General features: G+C 35.2%; 2 protein-coding genes across 3 annotated transcripts in view; one reads left to right on the plus strand and one right to left on the minus strand.

Annotated features, from left to right (window-relative positions):
* Positions 1 to 19,558, plus strand: part of LOC109722270 (lysine--tRNA ligase, chloroplastic/mitochondrial-like) — a 38,746-nt gene that overhangs the window by 10,048 nt on the left and 9,140 nt on the right. For both annotated transcript variants that reach the window (XM_020250245.1, XM_020250244.1), the window contains exons 8-11: positions 14,991 to 15,083; positions 15,673 to 15,777; positions 16,756 to 16,962; positions 17,733 to 17,827. In XM_020250245.1, the coding sequence (XP_020105834.1) occupies positions 14,991 to 15,083; positions 15,673 to 15,777; positions 16,756 to 16,962; positions 17,733 to 17,827 (500 nt within the window). The remainder of the gene's footprint in view (positions 1 to 14,990; positions 15,084 to 15,672; positions 15,778 to 16,755; positions 16,963 to 17,732; positions 17,828 to 19,558) is intronic.
* Positions 2,581 to 5,198, minus strand: LOC109722271. The gene is made up of 2 exons (XM_020250246.1): positions 3,598 to 5,198; positions 2,581 to 3,506 (listed from the first exon to the last, which is right to left on the minus strand). The coding sequence occupies exons 1-2, from the start codon at positions 4,700 to 4,702 to the stop codon at positions 3,415 to 3,417; spliced, it is 1,197 nt and encodes a 398-aa protein (XP_020105835.1). The 5' UTR covers positions 4,703 to 5,198; the 3' UTR covers positions 2,581 to 3,414.

Consider the following 19,558-nt stretch of genomic DNA (forward strand, 5'->3'; position numbering starts at 1 on the left):
TGCCTAACAAAGATGTTAGGGCTTGAGTAATGGGAGTTTGTCGCACCCCAGTACCACATTGGAAGATGATGGGAGTCTACTAGAGCCTTTACTTTAATATTGGTAGCATGGATTTATGTATTTTGTCCTACATGGTTGAAGCCCAATAAGATGTACTGAATGGGGCATTTTGTGTCACGCCCCCGATTACAGCGGAAACCCACGGGTATGCCAACAGACCCGCCATATGCACGAGGATGCACCCCACATACACGAAGCGTGGAACAATCAACCTGTGCAAAACATTTACATAGTGTGTATATAAAATCTATCAGAGTCTACATACAACTATCTCATAATAGTTGCAATCGTACAACCACAATATAATACATCATCATCTGCCCTATCTGGCCCAATATGTATAGCTAGTTATATGTCCCATGTGTGGTTCTCCTCTAGTACTTGTCTTGGGTAGGAAATGCCATCTAGCCTGCGATCCTCTTACCTCAATCAACAGCCGTCACTGAGGGCTTTGAAATAAAAATAACAATGGGAGGGCGTGAGGATTACTAAAAACCAGTTTCCATAGTCAGCGATAGCGATGACCTACACCATTAGGTCTACTCGAGGCATTAATAGTATAAACTGAACCGAAGAAGTAATCACATGGTTTAATGAAATGGAAGCAAGTAAGCCTCTATCAATAAGAACTGGGAACTATAAAGCATGCCTCATATGTATCAACTAGAACAACTGATACTAAATGTCACATCACCCAATCAAACCAACCGACATATCAATTTGGTTCAGCCTGTGCCTTGCCTAGTGGAATAGCGAACTATCGCACCTCCACTAATAAGGCTTTCAACTAGGTAGCAAACCCTTGCACAGTTACCGTGGCTCGATTACTTGCACAACTGCTTGGTTTACCTCGAGAGGACCGTCTCACTAGGAAGCGGCCGACGAGTATACAAATATATAGTTGAGCTCATTTGGCTCTAACAGGCTATAGTTATATTCTATGATCAATAGATCACATGAACTTTCACTTTCACTTTCACTTTTACATTCTACTTTACACCTGCCTCATGGCACTTTCACATTTTCACATTTGCTAACCTCGTATCAGTACCACATGTACCACAACATAGTATATATCTCAAGGCAATAGCTAATGACTAGTTCCGTCTTTGGTTTCAAATATCATAATATAACGTTTACTATGTCAGTATAGTGCCACCAAATGCTAACTACTCTAGCCTGCTCATTGTAGCAAGACAAAACAATAAATAACACACTAGCAGGCTTAACAGATCATTAGGAACACAATCTCAACTGGAATATATAGCAAGGTTTAAAGTGCTGTGGCACGGGGGCGTGCCGTTATGTCGCTGGCACAGTACAGCACGGGCACGCTTGCGTGCCGACAGATACGCACGACCTCCTACTTGCACGCTTTGGCACGGATTTATTTCAGTTTTTTTGATTCCAATAAACTCTTATAATGTTATTTTGAAAGATTTAAATAAATAATTATGAATATTTGCTATATATACCTTACTATACTCATCAATTAACATGCATGTAAGCTTTTTGTAAGTAAAATACAACTATACCTGATGTAGAATAAAAATTAAAATACAATAATAAAATTCACAAGTATAATAATTATTTAAATTTACATATTTACATATAGATGACTGCTTAATTCCACATAGATTGTCGCGCTTGATCATATGACATATTGTCATCTGCAGATACAAGATTTATTTGACAATGTTGATATAAGTATTGCCGGTATTGTGAGAAAGTCATATATTTCCGATATATGTCATTGTATTGTCGGAGATAACCTGCATATGCAACTGGATTGTGGATATAATGGACAACAGTCATCTGTGACATATAGAGTGAAGCATCATAAGGATTTGGATTGTAAGGAATAGAAGAACTATAATGTGGATATGCATGAGTGGACGTAGATTCGCCGTATGAGCTTTCACTATGTAATGGGATGGATTGGGATTCACTCTGAGTGCCATAAATTGATGAATCATAATCAAATATCTCTCCATATAGGCCGTGTCGATATGAGGGATGCGATGATATTGAAGTACTATCAAACTGTGTGTGCAAAGTATCATCCTTTTGTGGATGTCTAGTTGATATTGTCGTCAAACCTTCTCTCATCTCTCCATAATCATGTTGTGAGGACCTCCTATCTTTTCGACTGTCATATACCACTCCGGATGTTTGACGTAGTCGAGATCCATGATCAGCATCTTGAGGGGCATGTGTGAAGTTTTGCTCTTCAGTAAATATAAGGCCACGGCCACCCCTACTCTCTTGTTGTGTTGGTGGAATGAAGTCGCCACCATCCTTACTGCTATTAGTGGTATCATCATCATCACTACATTCATCTTTAGACTGTGGTAATCCAGAATCTGCTGGTGTCGATGTATCACTATCATCATCTTGTGGGAGTGCATCAGCTGCATCTAATGGATCCATCGATGTCATACTTTTTTTACTCTTACCACTTCGGACTGTCATTGAAGGCGTCTTTGCGGAATAAGATGTTTTCTCCTTTCTAGATTGACTCTGAGTATGACGTGAACGACCATATCCAGGTCTTTGCATAAGACGCTCGAATTCTGCAGCAGAGTCATGTGCAGGATTTTGGGATTCTTCGTCCAAAGCCGTTTGTTCTTGCACATTACCTTGAGACTTTCCTATGTTTTCGTCAGCCCATCTTTCAACATCACTAATTCCTGCTTCATCAGCAATTATTCTGAATGGTCGTGGTGGATCTACAGGCTCATCGAGTAATGGGTCCTCTTGATTTTCTCTATCTTGTAGCCAATCAAGTACGGGGTCTGATTCATCATTGATAAAACTTGCATCCAAGGAATCATAAGTTTTTAATTCATTTTCCTTATCATACTCTTGCATGCATCTTAAACGGAGCCTTATATTATAGTGGACATAAACTAGCTTCTCTAATCGAGCGTACGCTAATCGGTTACGCATTTTGGTATGTATCAGTGCGAACGTGCTCCAGTTGCGTTAACATCCACTAGACGTTGTCGTTTGAGATAAGACAAGCACAACAATCTTTTTTAAATGCTTTGCTGATCCACCATATTGTAACCACCATTCAGCTGTACAATTAAAAGTTAAAAATATATCAAATAAGATTTATCGTTAGCTGTAAACTGTCCAAATTATGGAGTTACTTACTGGGATCGGTATTGTGTCTTCCGTTAATTGCACGCGCTTCACTACAAGTTCCAGAGGATTCACGAAATATTTTTTCCTTTATTATGATAGTATAATAATAAAAAATCAGCATATTAACATCTAGCAAATTAATAATACATTGAAAAAATATTATACCTCACTTATTGCAAGAGCAGCATTTGTTGGATCCCTCTCCTATCTATTGATAACGTTTCGTAATGCCTTCAACAGTTCATCATCGAATCCAAGATTATAACAATGATGGTACGACGGATTAAGATAATAACCTATCATTAAGAAAGAAATCACTCCATTAACAATACAAGACTATTAATGAACAATCAGTAATAAATAGTTTTGTTATAATTTATAACTTACCTGCTAGGTGTAGATCCCGGCTCATCTGGACGTCCCAACGTCTGTCAATAATTTTTAGAAAAGATTGACACCATAGCGGATTAGTTTTTTTACTATTATCTTTAGCCATCCTCAGTTTATAATAGGCATGTCCCATTTGAGGTATTTTTTCCTGATCCACTAAACGGAGGACCACATATAGCGCCTCCACAATATCAACAATCTCTTTCATATAATCCCAAAACTTGGCAGACAGAATTATTTGCTCAATCGATTTTTCATCAGCCGTGGAGGCATAACGAGATGTTTGCCATTCATCTGATGCAAACATGGACTTTAATCCATTTTTATTTTGAAGGATACTGTTTAGAGCAATAACATTTGTTGCACATCGTGTGATACCAGGACGTACGAGTTCTCGTCCTGTGAAATTCACCATTAAAGCATGGATCCAAAGATGATTATACAAATACTTAGATATACGTTGTGCAGTATCTATAGTTTTTTTCACCCGATTTATCTCACCAAAGTCAGACATCATTAGGTTGATGCAATGCGCTGCACAAGAAGTCCAAAATAAATGTGGATGCCTTTGCATTAATAGCTTGCCAGCTTTCTTATAGTTTGCACCATTGTCCGATATAACTTGTACCACACATTTCTTACCAACCTCACATAACACTTGTTCCAATAATGCATATATATAGTCAGCATCTTCAAATCGACTGGTTGCATCGATTGATTTGTGAAAGATCACCTTGCCATTATAATAAATTAAAAAAATTATAATGCTCATTTTTGTTGGTCCTGTCCAACTATCACATATCAAAGTCACACCATACATCTCCCACAGTTGTTTCAAGTTTTTTACCCATACATGAATATTATTGACCTCGGCGTCAAGGTATTTGCCAGAGATCTCATACGACGTTGGGGGTTCAACTCCTAGACTTTCTTTTTGTATGGTAGCAATCATTGATCTATAATATGGAGTGCTTGCTGCATGGGAAGGAATATGACTAAAGTGAAAAAATTTTGCTATTGCTCTACCAATTCTACCTTTTTTATCTTTTTTTAACATTGTATCTATATGCTGCTGTTGAGCATCTGAGTGTGGAAATGCCATTGGGTCTATATCTATAATATTTGGATGTCTTCCACTTTTTTCTTTTGGTCCTTTTTTAAATCTGTCGAACAAACGGCTAACAGAACCACTGCAAGCTAAACTGACGCCGGAACTTAGAGGGAACGCGGAGATAGGACAAATATAACACGATAAATACTCGACCCGTCGTAGAATCCACCACGTCGAACTCAAGCACACTCACCACTATGCGGAATCCACCAACACAATGGTTGAGCAACACTCTTCTCTCACAGGAAATCTACCTAAGAGATAGGAGCAAGAAGAAATCCTTCTTCTCAAATAAAAGTAGAAACTTCAACTCAACTTGACTTGCCTTTTCATTATAAAATCATTAGATATTTATAGGCTCTCAAATGACCCGTCATCTTCTTTACACATTAATGCACTCTTTAATTTCATAGAGAAACTAAAAGGCACTTTTAGGAATACTAAAAGACACACACAAATCTAGACTATCATAACTCATTTTAAGAAAACGAAAAGACAATTATAGAAACAACGAGATAGAGGACACTTATTCAACGGAATTTATTAGGTTTAGTTGTGTTCGGATTTAAGCAAAAGTGGGTATTTGCCGAGATAGGTTAAATGAGTATAACGGGATTAGATCAATTGTTGTGTTTGGGATGAAATTAGGTTATTCCTAGAATAAGAAAAATAGTTTTGGTTAGTAAGATGGAATAAGAATTAAAGTGGGTAGTTATAAATAAAAAATAATAATATTATTCTTTTCTTTATATTAGAATTAGAATTTTTATATTTTATATTTATATTTTAAAATTTAAAATATAAACTTTTAAATTTTAAAAATCAAAATTAAATTTTAAAATTTTAAAATCTCAAATTTATAATTTAAAAAAATTAATTTATCATGAATATTATTAGATAATCATAAATGTTAATTAATACATTAATTACCAGATTAATTAATCATTAATCAATTAACCATGAGTACTGTTAATTAATAAATTATCTAACTATAAATAATTTAATAAGTTAACAAATTAGGCTAATAAATTAATATATTAGTAAATTAATTAATTAATTAGTTATGTTGGTAAAAATATTAATTTATTAATCAATAAAGATATTAGTTATTGCATAAACACACTAATAAATAATTATTAATTTAGCTAATATTTTATTATTAAATTAGTTAATTTTTAATTTAGCTAATTAATTAATAAAATGATATATATAATATATTAATTAATAATATTTTATTATTAAACTAGTAGAGGTATAAAGAGAAATTTTGTTATTCCACCAAAAGGGTGGAACAACAAATCTTCCCTCTTAATGGGTTATTCTAGAATAACCCGTTAAGAGGGTGATTAAATAAACTCACTCCCTCTTATAGTGTTTGGATGAATTAAAGTGATAAAGTGGTCTATTCCCACTTTATCCCTCAACCAAACAATGCCTAAGTGATTAATGGCTTCATCCATCAACTTCAGGAACGGTGTCATAAACCAGATGGTGTAGACCCAGACCCAGACCTAGACCCACCACCGGCATCAAACTGAGAGCGTCCAAATTGTGCTCTATGTCGTTGGACTTCATCTTGCTGCCATCTTTCTTGTGCAGATGCTTCCATGACAGCTCTAGCATCAGCATCTAATTCGTCTCCTATACCTTCATATGGGTCAAGGGGGATATTCTGCCGCTCGTTTATCTAGTTCATCTCGATCATCTCTTTCTTTTTTGCTAATTTTGAAGATTCTAACTCAATTTTCATTGCATGTCTTATTTCCTGAGGGACTTTAGGGCAGTTCGATACTTCAGAAAAACCCCCAGCAATATGTTTCTTTAGGCGAGTGACACCTCCGCCCATTCCGACCATATTACAATAATTGCACTTCCAATGAAACCTATTCCCATCAATCATTTGTCTATGTTGCCAACCATAATCTTCTGATCGTTTAGGTGGCATTATGATCTATAATTATTGACAGACAAACAAATAAAATAAAATCTATTCCAGAAAAATAAGAAAAAGAACGATATGATGAAAAATGTATCATATCTACCAAGTACCAACTTTGAAAATTCTTTTGTTTTTATTTTTATTTTTTGATAAATTTGAAAAAATTATAACAGATAAAATTATAGAAAATTTTATTTTTTTTTTCTAAAAACTTTTCAAGATCTGTATATTGATTCAATTATAAAGAATATAATGACTAGAACAATCCAAATAGGACCGCAATTATATCCATAATTTTTTTCTTTTTTATTCTTTTAAAAAATGTAGTATAAAATACAAAGTTAGCGAAATAGTTTTCTAAAAATTATAATTTCTTAAAATTAATTTAAATTTATTTATATTATTTTTTAAAAATTATTGCAGGTTATAATTTTCAAAATACAAAGACATCTTTTTTTTGCTATTTCTTTTGATCGTATTACTGCCTTTCTTTTATAAGATATAAAAACATAAGTTTAAAATTATTTTTGTAATTATTTTTTAATATTTTTTTATTAAATTTTTTTGAAAAATTGTTAGATCATCTAACGAAATAGCAATAAATTAAATGACAAATAAATTAAATAAACTTAAATATCAATTGATTTCATTTAGCTTTTAAGTTTATCAATATTTTGTGTCTTCTAATGCAAAAAAAGAAATTATGATTGATGTTGTTTACCCTGATTCACCGAATGCTTCATGGTGCGAGAAATTTTGATAAAATAATTTGCGAAAAAAAAAGTGGATGTCTGTGCTGGATCGGATATGTCAATTAAAAATTAGCCCCTATATTTATAAATAAAAAATTTAAATTATAATTTTTTCAACTTACCTAACAAGCATGTCTTTGCCTTCTTTTCAATCAACTTCTTTTCAAGCGACGAAAAAAAGAGGACATAATTTTAGGAAGATATGTAAGAACTGAAAAGAAAAAAGAGAGAGAAGATAGCTAAGCATCGACAAAAGAAAGAAAGGGGAAGAAAGAATAAGAAGGAAAGAAAGATGGGGCGCGGGGGTCAGGAGGTGGATTTGCATGAATTTATAATCTCACAATTGCCTTTGGATTACAGTTGTTTGGCCTTTGGGTAACCCAAAGGCCGGCCAAACAAAAAGACAAAAAAAAAAATAATTAGGTCGTGGGCATGTGACATGATGCCCACAGCAAAAGCACTTGAAGAAGGGATCCAAAGAGAGGGATTCAAAGAGAAAAAAAAGCAAAAGCAAAAAAAAAAAGAAAAAAAAGAAGAAATGAACGGCACGCGGCACTGTGCCGCGGCACATGGCCGCGTGCCGCTTTGTCTCGAGTGGCACGGGCCATGTGCCGCGGCACCCGGGAGGGTCCGAGACCCCATCTGTACCATACCGTACGGCACTCCTTGATATATAGACATAGATATGGTAATTGGTCTGCCGATTTCGATAACACATACCCATTTGACCAATATTTCAACCCGAAGTATGCCGATTTCGGGTCCTCGAAACCTCCCTACACACAACACCAAAACAACTCCATAAACCAACGTCACCCTATGCAATTCATACTATTCAGATCAACCACTATTCTCAACAACAATTATAAATCATCCAAAATTACTATTTTCCACCCTTTAATCCTTCTATTCTTACCTCGGTTGAGTATCAACATGTTGGAACACAAGATGTAATCACTCGCAAGCTCTCCTCAATCCTTTGCCCAAACTCCGAGCTGTGTTCAAACTAGAAGTCACCAGGAGAAGCTTAATCAACTTTAGGGCCCTTCTCCAACCAAGGATCCTCAGCTTGAAACCAAGCAAAAAATAGAAAGAAGAGAGGAGAATAAAGGGATTTCTTAGTTGGGAAAAAACCATGGAGCAGCTAGGGGTGAACACCTTTTTATAGGGACGCAACGATTGTGTTTTAACCCCTCAAATCCAACAAATTAATCTCCCTGAACGACTCAGTTCGAAACATGATTCGGGCGCCAGTAACCATTTTTCGGGCGTTTGTAACCTTATCAATATAGCTAGCTTGCTCCTTGTGGTGCCCGGGAACTAGGGATGTCAATGGGTATGAATACCTGAAATTTTATTCGAATTCGAACCCAAATGAAACGGATATATCCGATACTAAATGATATGGATTCGGATATGGATATCAAAAATAGAAACCCGACGGATATGGATTCGGATATGGATTTTGACTGTACCCGACCCGAACCCGAACCCAACCTGAACCCAACCCGAACCCGAATTTATTTTGTATAGGCTGGGGCTACTGTACTCTTATGAGTATAGAATACCTTGTACTAATAAATTTTTAACCGTTGATTGATGGGATGTGTGGTTAGGATGATGATGGTCCCCACTTAGAATGATAGTGGTCCCCTAGGGTTGAGTGGGTAGTTGGTTGAATAGTATGATCTAACAGGTGGAAATGATCATAGAATAAATCTAAGGGCTGAAAACTTATGAGTATAAGAGAGCCAATACTCATAAAAGTATAGTAGCCGGACTTTATATATATATATATATATATATATAGAGCTAGAATACTATCGATAGCAAACGGGCTCCGTTGCCACCCATTTGTTTTCGATGATGGAGCCTTTAAATCGACGATTGGCACCGTTGAACATGATCTATACGACTTGAAGTGTTTAGAAATCAAATTTGATACATTTTCGATATTGTTCTCTTATTCATCGAGTGGACACAAAAATGAACGGCTGAAAATGAATATTCTTAAAAAAATGATGATAGGAGTCTTGTAATCAAGATCAAGAGTATAGATCTTGTTTTAAATAGTTTAAAGAATTTTCTAACAAAAATTCAATTGATTTTGATATCTTTACGCCGTTAAACGAGAAAACACCTTATATCGACCATTAAAATTACAAATTTTGAAACCCTTTGATCATTAGGCAAATAATGTTGAAAAGATTTGAAATTTGATTTCTAAACACTTTCAAGTGGTATACATCATGTTCAACGGTGTTGATCGTCGATTTGGAGACTCCATCATAAAAAACAAATGGGTGGCAACGGAGCCCGTTTGCTATCGATAGTATTCTAGCTCAACTCTCTATATATATATATATATAAATTTGATGTTATATTTGAATTTGTATTTTAAAAATTTAGATTTAATATAATATATTTTGAAATATTGAAAAAAGAAATACTTGTTTCGGGTTCAAATTTTTTGGTTCGGGTTTGGGTTCGGGTTTCGGATTTTTGATCGGGTTCGGGTTTGGATATGGATTTTTAAAATCCGTCGTGTTCGGGTTCGGGTTCGGGTTCGGGTCTTGGGTTTGGAGTCGGGTTCGGGTTCGGGTTTTTGAAAATCCGCCCAGAATCCGACCCGTTGACATCTCTATCGGGAACTCGATCGGGTGTCCAAAACTTAATTAGCAAATGCCAACTCAGATCTTTTGGGTGCCTAGAACCACCCTCGGGCGTCTGAAACCCATGTAGTGGTCACCTGCTCACCGCTCTGCACTTATCCGCAAACCTTCGGGCATCCACAGTACTTTCGGGCGCTTGCAACATTGCGTGAGCAGTGACCTCAAACTTTCAGGTGCAGCAATTAATAAACTTCAAGGCATATGGAACTCCACCTAAAACTTTTCGACGTTCGCAGTATTGTCCGAATCCTCCGAAACACCTCTTCTCAGCTCTACACTTTCGGGCGCTCATAGTAACTTCTAGGCGTCTGAAAGTGCTCTGAATTTTTAATTTCAGCTACTTTCGTTTTTGAATTTTGTTTTCACGCCCGTTTTGCACCAGAACAGATCCAACTTAGCTTAATAATATCCAAATATCGATAATAGGTTCCAACCACCAACTCAAATTGTGGCCTTGCTAATTTGTGAAGGTTTAGTATTTTACATTTAGATTGTTGTTACATATGATATTAGAGGCAAACTGTCATGCCCCGGGGCCACAACAAAAGTTTATCCTGGCACGTGTACTGACCCGCCGTGTGTACAAAGGTGCTCCCACACATGCAAGGTGTTTACAATCAATCAACACTCACCAAGATATAATATATATCCTACAAGTTGGATATCCAGTGCATATGAAACATAAATTAAACTAACTTAAAATATTTAACATACATCCACATAACCTCAATTCTACATAATAGGAGAAGTACAATCCAATATAAGCATCACTCCAAGTACACCAGATCTCCAAAATGGCTCTCACATACATGTGTATCTAGTCTAAAAATTCATACAACACTTCTCTCACATAAGCTCCAAAATGTAAAATAGGACAACCTCTATTTAGGGCCTGTTTGTTTCAACGTAAGTAGACTTGGGGTGGAAGTGGACTTTGGGTTGAAGTGGAGTTGGGGTGAAAATTAGTTCACTTCTGCTATTTGTTTCTAACTATGGAAGTGCAGTTATGCGAGTTCTGTTGTTTGTTTGGTAGGAAGTAGATGACGTAAAAAGTGTAGCTCTTCACCCCCGCTATACTTACCTCCGAAATGATATTATTGTCTATTTTGTAACTTATAGTGAATAATAAATTATAATAAATAAAAATTAATATAATTTTATATGTATATAATTATATATATATGTATAATTATAAAATAAAATTTTAAAAAATTATATTATTTGTTGGCATATAAATTATAATAATGCAACAAATAAAATTCTAAAGTTAAAAAATTATTAACATTTAACAAATTCATTTTTCATCATTTTCTAAATATACATATTAAACAAAAAATATATTAAAACTTACCTAACCAAATTTGATCATATTTTAGACATACAATCAAAATAAAAAATTTAATTACTTCCATAATTGAATATATTTGGATGAAAGGGTAGAGAAGAGGTAACCCTAACACATTAATCCCACTCTTGCCTTTTTTTCACTTCACCGGAATTGACTTCGCCCCGTGGGAGGGCGAAGTCAATTTCATTATTTTGGGTGAACTGGACTTTCGGGCGTAATAAAATTACGGTGAACCAAACAACGGAAGTGGGCAGTTTTCACCGAAAATTACTTCCTCCTTCCCACTTCCACTCCACTTTCGTGCAAACAAACAGGCCTTTAGTCTAAGTGGGCCGGACAACTCTTGCCACTCGCAATTAGTGTTTGAAAATGCCTAAGGCACAAAAAGGCGCAAAGGCCTTTTGGAGCCAGGCGTGAGGCGCGCGCCTCAATAAAATGAGGCGCACTTCTAATTAAATAAAACACTATTAATAAGCCTTGTTTAAATGGATATTGTTTATTAAAAAAATTCCAAAATAGACATACAAAAAAGAAAATAACCATAAAAAAGCAAAAATCACATGTATAAATGTTCTCAAACTAAAAAGAAAAAAAATGTTTCAACTTTCAACTTAAAAGTGATTGCTGCTGCTTTTTTTTTTTTTTTTTGCTGCTATTGCTTTTTGCCATTGGGGGTTGGAAGATAGAACGACCACGAAAAAATAGGAAGAAAACGTTCAAATTAGGAATTCTTTTTCAATTCATTAACATTTTAGAATATATTGAAAAAAGTTAAGATTCGAAAACCCAAACCCTAGACCGTTAAATGTAAATATCATTGTTGGGAATTCGGTACTCACCCCGGTACCAGATTTTGAGAATCCGCAACCCACTCCGATATCGACTGCTGTGGATCCGGTACCGATTGTTGGGATTCCGCAACGGAAGCATCAAATCGTCTTTTTACCATAAACCCGTCTCCTCAGCAGAAGTTAATATAATAACAAAAAAGAAAAAACAACCAAACAGAAAATATGCGGGTAAAATAAGATTCATTACATAAGAGAAGATTACACCTGACTCCTTTTCTGTAACAGAGTAGCTACAATCCTAGCTTTCTTTCTGAATCTCTCCCATCCTTCTCTCATTTTCTATAAACCCACAAGAAGATAACTCTCTTTTTCTCTCTCACATGCACCCGTGCACAAGGTGCATGCTACGCCTAAGCTCCTTCTCTCGTACGGCACACCACCTAATAAAAGGCTCTCTCTCTCTAGCCGTACTCACATGGAGACTTTAACATCAAGAGCTATTTATAAAGCTCCACCAAAAACGTACTTGAATCCTAATATATTTAGGATTCCTACTCTAATAAATATTTAAATCTTAATTGATTTATCTCCAATAGATTTAAATATTTATCCTAATCTAGTTAGATTCATACTCTAATTTAAATATTAAATCTTAATTTACGTCCAATAGATTTAAATATTAATCATAATCCAATTAGGATTCAACTACAAATCTAACCAAATCCTAACAATCAAAAGAGAATTTTCCAAGGGTTACAACCTCCAAAAATATTCATCCGAAGATTCACCAAAAATCACATAGAAAATAGGTGAAAAATATCTTGAGCCAAGAAATCCTTGCAATTTCTTCAAATCTAGTTGTTGGGGCTTCAATTCCAACCTACAAGAATGTTCCTACCGATCATTTCCAACAATAATCCCCACATTTAGAGATCCTAAATTTTTACCCTAGTTTAACATAAACTAGAAAATCCTCAATTTACTCTCAAATCCATCTAATTAAAGAGTCTAGACTTAGTTACTAACCTTAATCCAAACTCCGAACCAAGTTCAAGATGCTAGGGTTGACTATTGAAAGCTCCAAGCCACTTCTCTTCCATGCATCTGGCTCCAACTCCTAGCTTGTGGTGGTTGAATTTTCAAGGAGGAAACAAAGAAGAAGAAGATGAGGATGAGAGAAAATACGAGAAGAAAATGAAGAGGAAGAAGCAGAAGAATCCACCTGTCTCTCTTGTAAAGGAAGAATGAGGGAAGAAGAAGAGAGAAAGAGTACTAATAGATGTAACAAAATGCCAATAAGCCCCCCAAACAATGAGATCTGTGGTCATCAAGGAAAACAGTGCCGCCCCGTGCCGTGCGGCACGAGGCGTGCCGTGCCGTGNTAATTGATGAGTATAATAAGGTATATATAGGAAATATAAATAATTATTTATTTAAATCTTTCAAAATAACATTATAAGAGTTTATTGGAATCAAAAAAACTGAAAAAAATCCGTGCCAAAGCGTACCAGTAGGAGGCCGTGCGTATCTGTCGGCACGCAAGCGTGCCCGTGCCTTACCGTGCCAGGCCCGTAACGGCACCCCCCCGTGCCACGGCACTTTAAACCTTGGTGGCCATGCAAATTCAGGTTTTGCAACATTGAGTATCAAATTATCAATACCCAAACATTAGTACCGGTACATCTCCCTCGTGTACGAGTGTCCAAAGGAAGTTTTGTAGAACTCGAACCCTGGAATCAACCATCTCTCTATAGTGTTTTAATACTCCAAACTTCAGTACCGGTACTCTTGAGAAGTTCTAAAAATCCGAGAGCTCTCCCAGCCAACCTCATAGGTGAGTATCGGTACCACAAACTTCAGTATCGGTACTAGCAACAAACCTGCCGTTTTGCAGATTTGCTTTTTCAGAATTTGTTTTTGCGTCGAAAACACTCAAACACCCGTCAAACACAACCAAAATCATCAAAAAAGTATTAAATATTATTTCTCATTGGAACTTTGCTATTTGCGAAAGTTCAATGCACTATGCAAACCCGGGTTACTATCATGTGCATTCAAAGCTCATATGGATGTTAGTGGGAGGAGACTAGGATACATGTGAATATGCTTGACTAGGACGTGAGATCCTTTTGTGTACTTGAATAAAACTATAGTTATAATTGGTTGCCCTGGATCTATGTGCCTAAAAGAATTAAATCATACTAATAATTACTTGTCATGCCTATGTGCCTGAAAGAATTAAACCATAATAATAATTGGCTGTCATGCCATACATGGGTGAATTTCTAAGACCTCAATACACGTTTTTGTGCATTCTTAAGAATTTTAGCATGTAGCTGATTTTTACTTGTAAATTATACAAAGTAGGCAAATTCTTAATTGTTGAAAGTGCCGGAAGGTGCGAGAAGCATTTGCACTGAGTATCCTTGTATAGGAAGTTTAATTATTGATATCTTCCTTTTAGGACGCATACAAATAATTTAAACAATATTCATGTTTAAATGTCCGAACCTTTATGTTTATTCTTGTGCATGCTTATTTGGACTTGTTAAGTACAAGGGAAGAACCTTCAGGCTGTATTTCTCTGATGTGGTCTTTTGTGAAGCTAGATACTGGTAACTTATTCATATTTAATGAATTATAGGTTCATGGAGAATTCATTTAGATTATAACTTGCAATTTTGTTTGATAAAACGTCTCTATTCCCTTTTATATTTGTGGACGTAATGTCTACGTACCTTTTACTTATTATCTCTCCTTGTGAATAAAAATGGCAGGTAGGGGGCCTTGAGAAGGTTTATGAGATTGGAAGAATATTCCGGAATGAAGGCCTATCTACTCGCCATAATCCTGAGTTTACCACTATTGAGGTCCTCAATTTCTATCCAATTTATCACTGGACTTGTTTGAATCGTTAAGACACGTACATACACACAAACACATGAATACACATGCAAGTAATAGAAAAGTCGTTCTTTTTTGGAGTTCCTTCTCACATATAACAAGTGGTCTCAGAAGTTTTATAATTTTGGATCGACATAAGCAGCTTGTTCATTTGGGGACACATGCAAGAAATAGAAAAGTCGTTCTTTTTTGGAGTTCCTTCTCACATATAACAAGTGGTCTCAGAAGTTTTATAATTTTGGATCGACATAAGCAGCTTGTTCATTTGGGGATTCATAATGAAGTCAACAGTTGAAATATTTTTTTTCTTTTTTCGCTAGAAATTACTTTTAACTATCTCTAAAGATTAATTGCTTGTATTCTCTATTGAAGATCTATTGGTTACAAAATACTCAACTAAGCACACCAAATTGATTCTCAGTGGGAATTATCAACATCTAAATTCTTTTGAAATTTAAAAGTACTTTGGGCTTTCTTTAGTCTTTGTACCGGTAAATATTTCTTAGGCTAATACTTCCCACAGAGCACTGATAGTTGTTGATCGACGAAATTCAGATGTATGAAGCATATTCAGACTATGAAAGCATGATGACTATGGCTGAGGAAATCATAACTCGATGTGCTCTCGCGGTTCATGGAAAGCTCAACATTGATTATCAGGTAACTTTCTACTTACGGTTTTACTTTCAGCAATTCTCTACTTCTACAGTTTTCTAGTGTCATTTTTCCTGGAAAAAAACTAACTGAGCTGGATTAGTGCTTGTGCATATACGTTTGTATATGTTTTCAATATATGTTCTGCCCTTGATCATAGAAAATTTGCTTCTGTGATCAGCTCCTGGTTAATGTCCTTCTTAAATAGAAATGTCTTCGAAATTGTTCATTAAACATTTTTAATTTAATATTATTTTTTCTTGTGTATTCTTTCACAAAAATTTAACAACTCTTGATCATTGCACTCTGTGAAGTCTATTAGATAGTAGTTCATCTCATTTGCATGATATCCTTTATGCACGTGTACCATTTATTCTATTGCATGTTTCTATCTTTTCTCAGGTTCTCTGTCTAGTTAGTGGTTACAACAATTGTTTTTGAGTATTTAATTCCATTTTGTTACCTTAAAGTTATAACCATTTCTTGCCCAAGATCACTTGTGAAAGCATAAGATTATAAGGTCTAGAAACATGAGTCTCACTAAACAGTATATACAAAGAAGAAAAAGGGGTGTGCCGTAGGTCGATCTCTTGATGCTTACTCATGTAAAATTGCTCTTGCCACAGCCGCTCAACCCAAGCCAGGTTATTTTCCAATTAACTGGCTTTCCATCTGAGCTGTGGTATAAAAATTTCTATGAGGACTTGTTTAATTGAAATAATAGAAGTTGCAAGGCAACTTACATTTTTCTAATTGAACAAAAAAGTCTATGACTTAGTTATTAACCATTCAAAGGTGTACAACATTGCATAACTTAAAACTTCTGATTCTACTCTCTCCAATCTTGGCACTTGTTTAGTTTAGCAAACAAAATAATTTGAAGGGCTACTAGTTCTTTTATTGTAATTTAATCTATTGTCTATTTGTAATCCAGTAGTTCTGTCTATTTGGGTTCAACTGTTGCAGTTGTTTAATGTCCTGCAGGGAACTAAAATATCTCTTCAAAGACCATGGAGGAGGCAATCTATGCATAATCTTGTGAAAGAAGCAACTGGAGTTGACTTCAATGAGTTCGGGGACAACGTTGAAGCAGCTAAAAAAGTTGCACAAGGGATACTCAGGACTAAAACGGAAGATAAAAATGATACATTGTTTGGAACATGTCCATCAGTTGGACATGTCCTTAATGAGGTAATCATATCTCTTTATATGATAAAATAATGTGCTTTTATGCTTGAACTGTGATTTGTGAATAACAATTAATTCCAGTCACTACATAAAAGGAATGTTTATCACCTTAATTAGAGTTTTGAACTGGCTTCTCCCTTCTTCTATGATAAGTTATGATGATATCTTGTTGGCAACATGATTTTAAAGATGCCTAGCCAACCTGTTTTAATTCATTAAATAGCATATTTATATATGTATAGTTTTAGGCTAAGCAAGGAAGCATATTAGCATATCAAGTTGAAGACAAACATGCTGCCAAAGTTTCAGAGTTGTTTTATTTGGTAGTGGATACATTTGAGCGATTGTTTATGTCAAAAATGTGTAATGACCTGCATTTGAAATTTGGAGAAGATTGTGTAAAAATCATCAATTTTAATTATAAAATTAGAATCATGTTGTGTGAGTATTGGTTCTGAATGTTTTGTGTGGCCACCTCACTAGTTATTCAAATCTACAAAAAGTTTGCGATAGTTATCTACAACCTAAACAGTATTAACCAATGCAAAATAAGGACAGAATCACTTCCGGTGGAAAATTTCTTCTGTTTTCTTTCATGTCGTCCAATTAGTCTTTGCATTTTTTTTTACAATATTACTGTGAGGAAGCCAGCATGCTTGTTTTCATCAATTTAATCAAAGATTGATATCATATGGATCAAAATGTCCAAGTTGTCATTTTTTTGCTCATTTATCTATTCTGACTTTGCATGTATGTCTTTAAATTTTTTTCAGGTTTTTGAGACTCTTGTGGAACCTACACTTATTCAACCAACATTTGTTCTTGACTACCCAATAGAAATATCGCCTTTGGCGAAACCACACCGCAGGTATATGCTGAGCAACAACTATTTTAACGTAATGTCCTTTATTTTGCATGATACAATTATGGAGTTAGTTAAAGATGATCACATGATCGCCTTTTCTTTAACACATTGGTTTATATCCTTTGCCTATTGTAATGTTTAGCCAAATAATTCATAATGTTCTTTTGCAGTATATTTAAAAGGACGCACTTTTAATCTTTGAGCACTTTATTTGTGATTCCATATCAAAGTAATCTTTGAGCACTTTGTTTGTTAAAGATGATCACATGATTGTCTTTTCTTTAACACGTTGGTTTATATCCTTTGCCCATTGTAATGTTTAGCCTAATATTTCATAATGTTCTTTTGCAGTATATTTAAAAGGACACATTTAATCTTTGAGCACTTTATTTGTGATTCCATATCAAAGTAAACATTTTTCTAGGGGAGATTTGAAAAGGGATGTTGTTATACTTTTGTTGCATTATGTTTCTAAAAAATTCTTCAGCTTTGTCACTACAAGTGTGAAATACCTTGTAAAGCATACGAGATTTTGTAGGGCAGCTAGCAAGAAACAAAGGGAAAGCTTATTGTTTCATTTGGGAAAAGCGATACTCATTGTTTATATATATATTTTAAGCTTATTAGTTTTCTAGGCATATGTTAGGATCTCCCGCTCCTAATTGAAGCTCTAGTGCCACATTGTCAGGATCTCTACTCCTAACTGTAGTTTTGATATTAATTGATAGATTTAGTGTCTTTATCGTACTCCTCTTTGCTCCAAGGGGAAAAGGGACCTTCTCTTCTTACTCAACCTAAGTTAGAAGCTATTAAGAAGAACTCAATTCTTTATTAATTAAATTGACCAATTTGCAAAAGAGAAGAGACCTCTTATTTATAGGCCTAGAATCAACATTAGTAATTCTAATATGAATTAAAAAACTAAATAAGATATTCCTAAACTAGTAGATATCTCAAATAAAATATCTTTCCTAATCTATTAAATAAAATAATTCTAATCTAATCGAGAATAGGCTTCATATCCAAGTTGTTTTAGAATTCAGGGTGATCGGAAGAATCCCTCTCCCTTGAAACACACCTTGTCCTCAATGTGAGGCAATGTATTACAACATTTGATGATGAAGTTCGAGCAATTTTTGTCTGGCAGTAGGCTCGATCATTGGTGAACTCTAAGTTATCAAGAAAATAAGCTCCATTAAAAAACTGTTGAGAACTAATATTCGTAGATGGGTCATGAGTGATGAATGAAAGGAGTGCCTCTTAAAGAGGAAGTAGAGAGGTTAGTGGCTTTGAAACAATTATTTTATTAATAGGAGAATTAGGTGGTTGTGATAGTGACAGCGATTTTGAAACATTCGACGACAGACAAGATAACAGACGGATTTGGGCAACGGCAGCGTAATTGAGAGAGGCAGCGGAATTGAGAGGGACTAAAGTAGCTTGTAAAGACAATAGTAGAACTAGAATGACTGAGAGTGGTGATGGCTGGTTGTGCGGAGGAGCTTGAAATTTAGTTTGTCAATCGATAATATGCAGAGTAGTTGGATCAACACCGTGGTGAATTTTGGACTCAATATCAACCGATTGAGATTTATCCGGATTGGCTTACAATTGTATTTTTGGTGCTGATGATGAAATGCCATGTTTTGGCCGAAAACTTGTTCTAAAAGTTTTAACTTCTTGCACCGTCTGTGGGTAGAAGCTTGTAAGGCTTGAAACTGTTGATTTTGCAGT

Source organism: Ananas comosus, linkage group 16 (genome assembly GCF_001540865.1).
Source record: "Ananas comosus cultivar F153 linkage group 16, ASM154086v1, whole genome shotgun sequence".
Taxonomy (NCBI): Eukaryota; Viridiplantae; Streptophyta; class Magnoliopsida; order Poales; family Bromeliaceae; genus Ananas; species Ananas comosus.

Bases quoted from the DNA above. Each gene is read 5' to 3' on its own strand.
- LOC109722271 (XM_020250246.1), bottom strand. From the start codon at position 4,702: ATGGCATTTCCACACTCAGATGCTCAACAGCAGCATATAGATACAATG. The intron at 3,507-3,597 runs GTAAGTTATAAA...TCTTAATGATAG, and splicing joins CCGGGATCTACACCTAGCAG to GTTATTATCTTAATCCGTCG.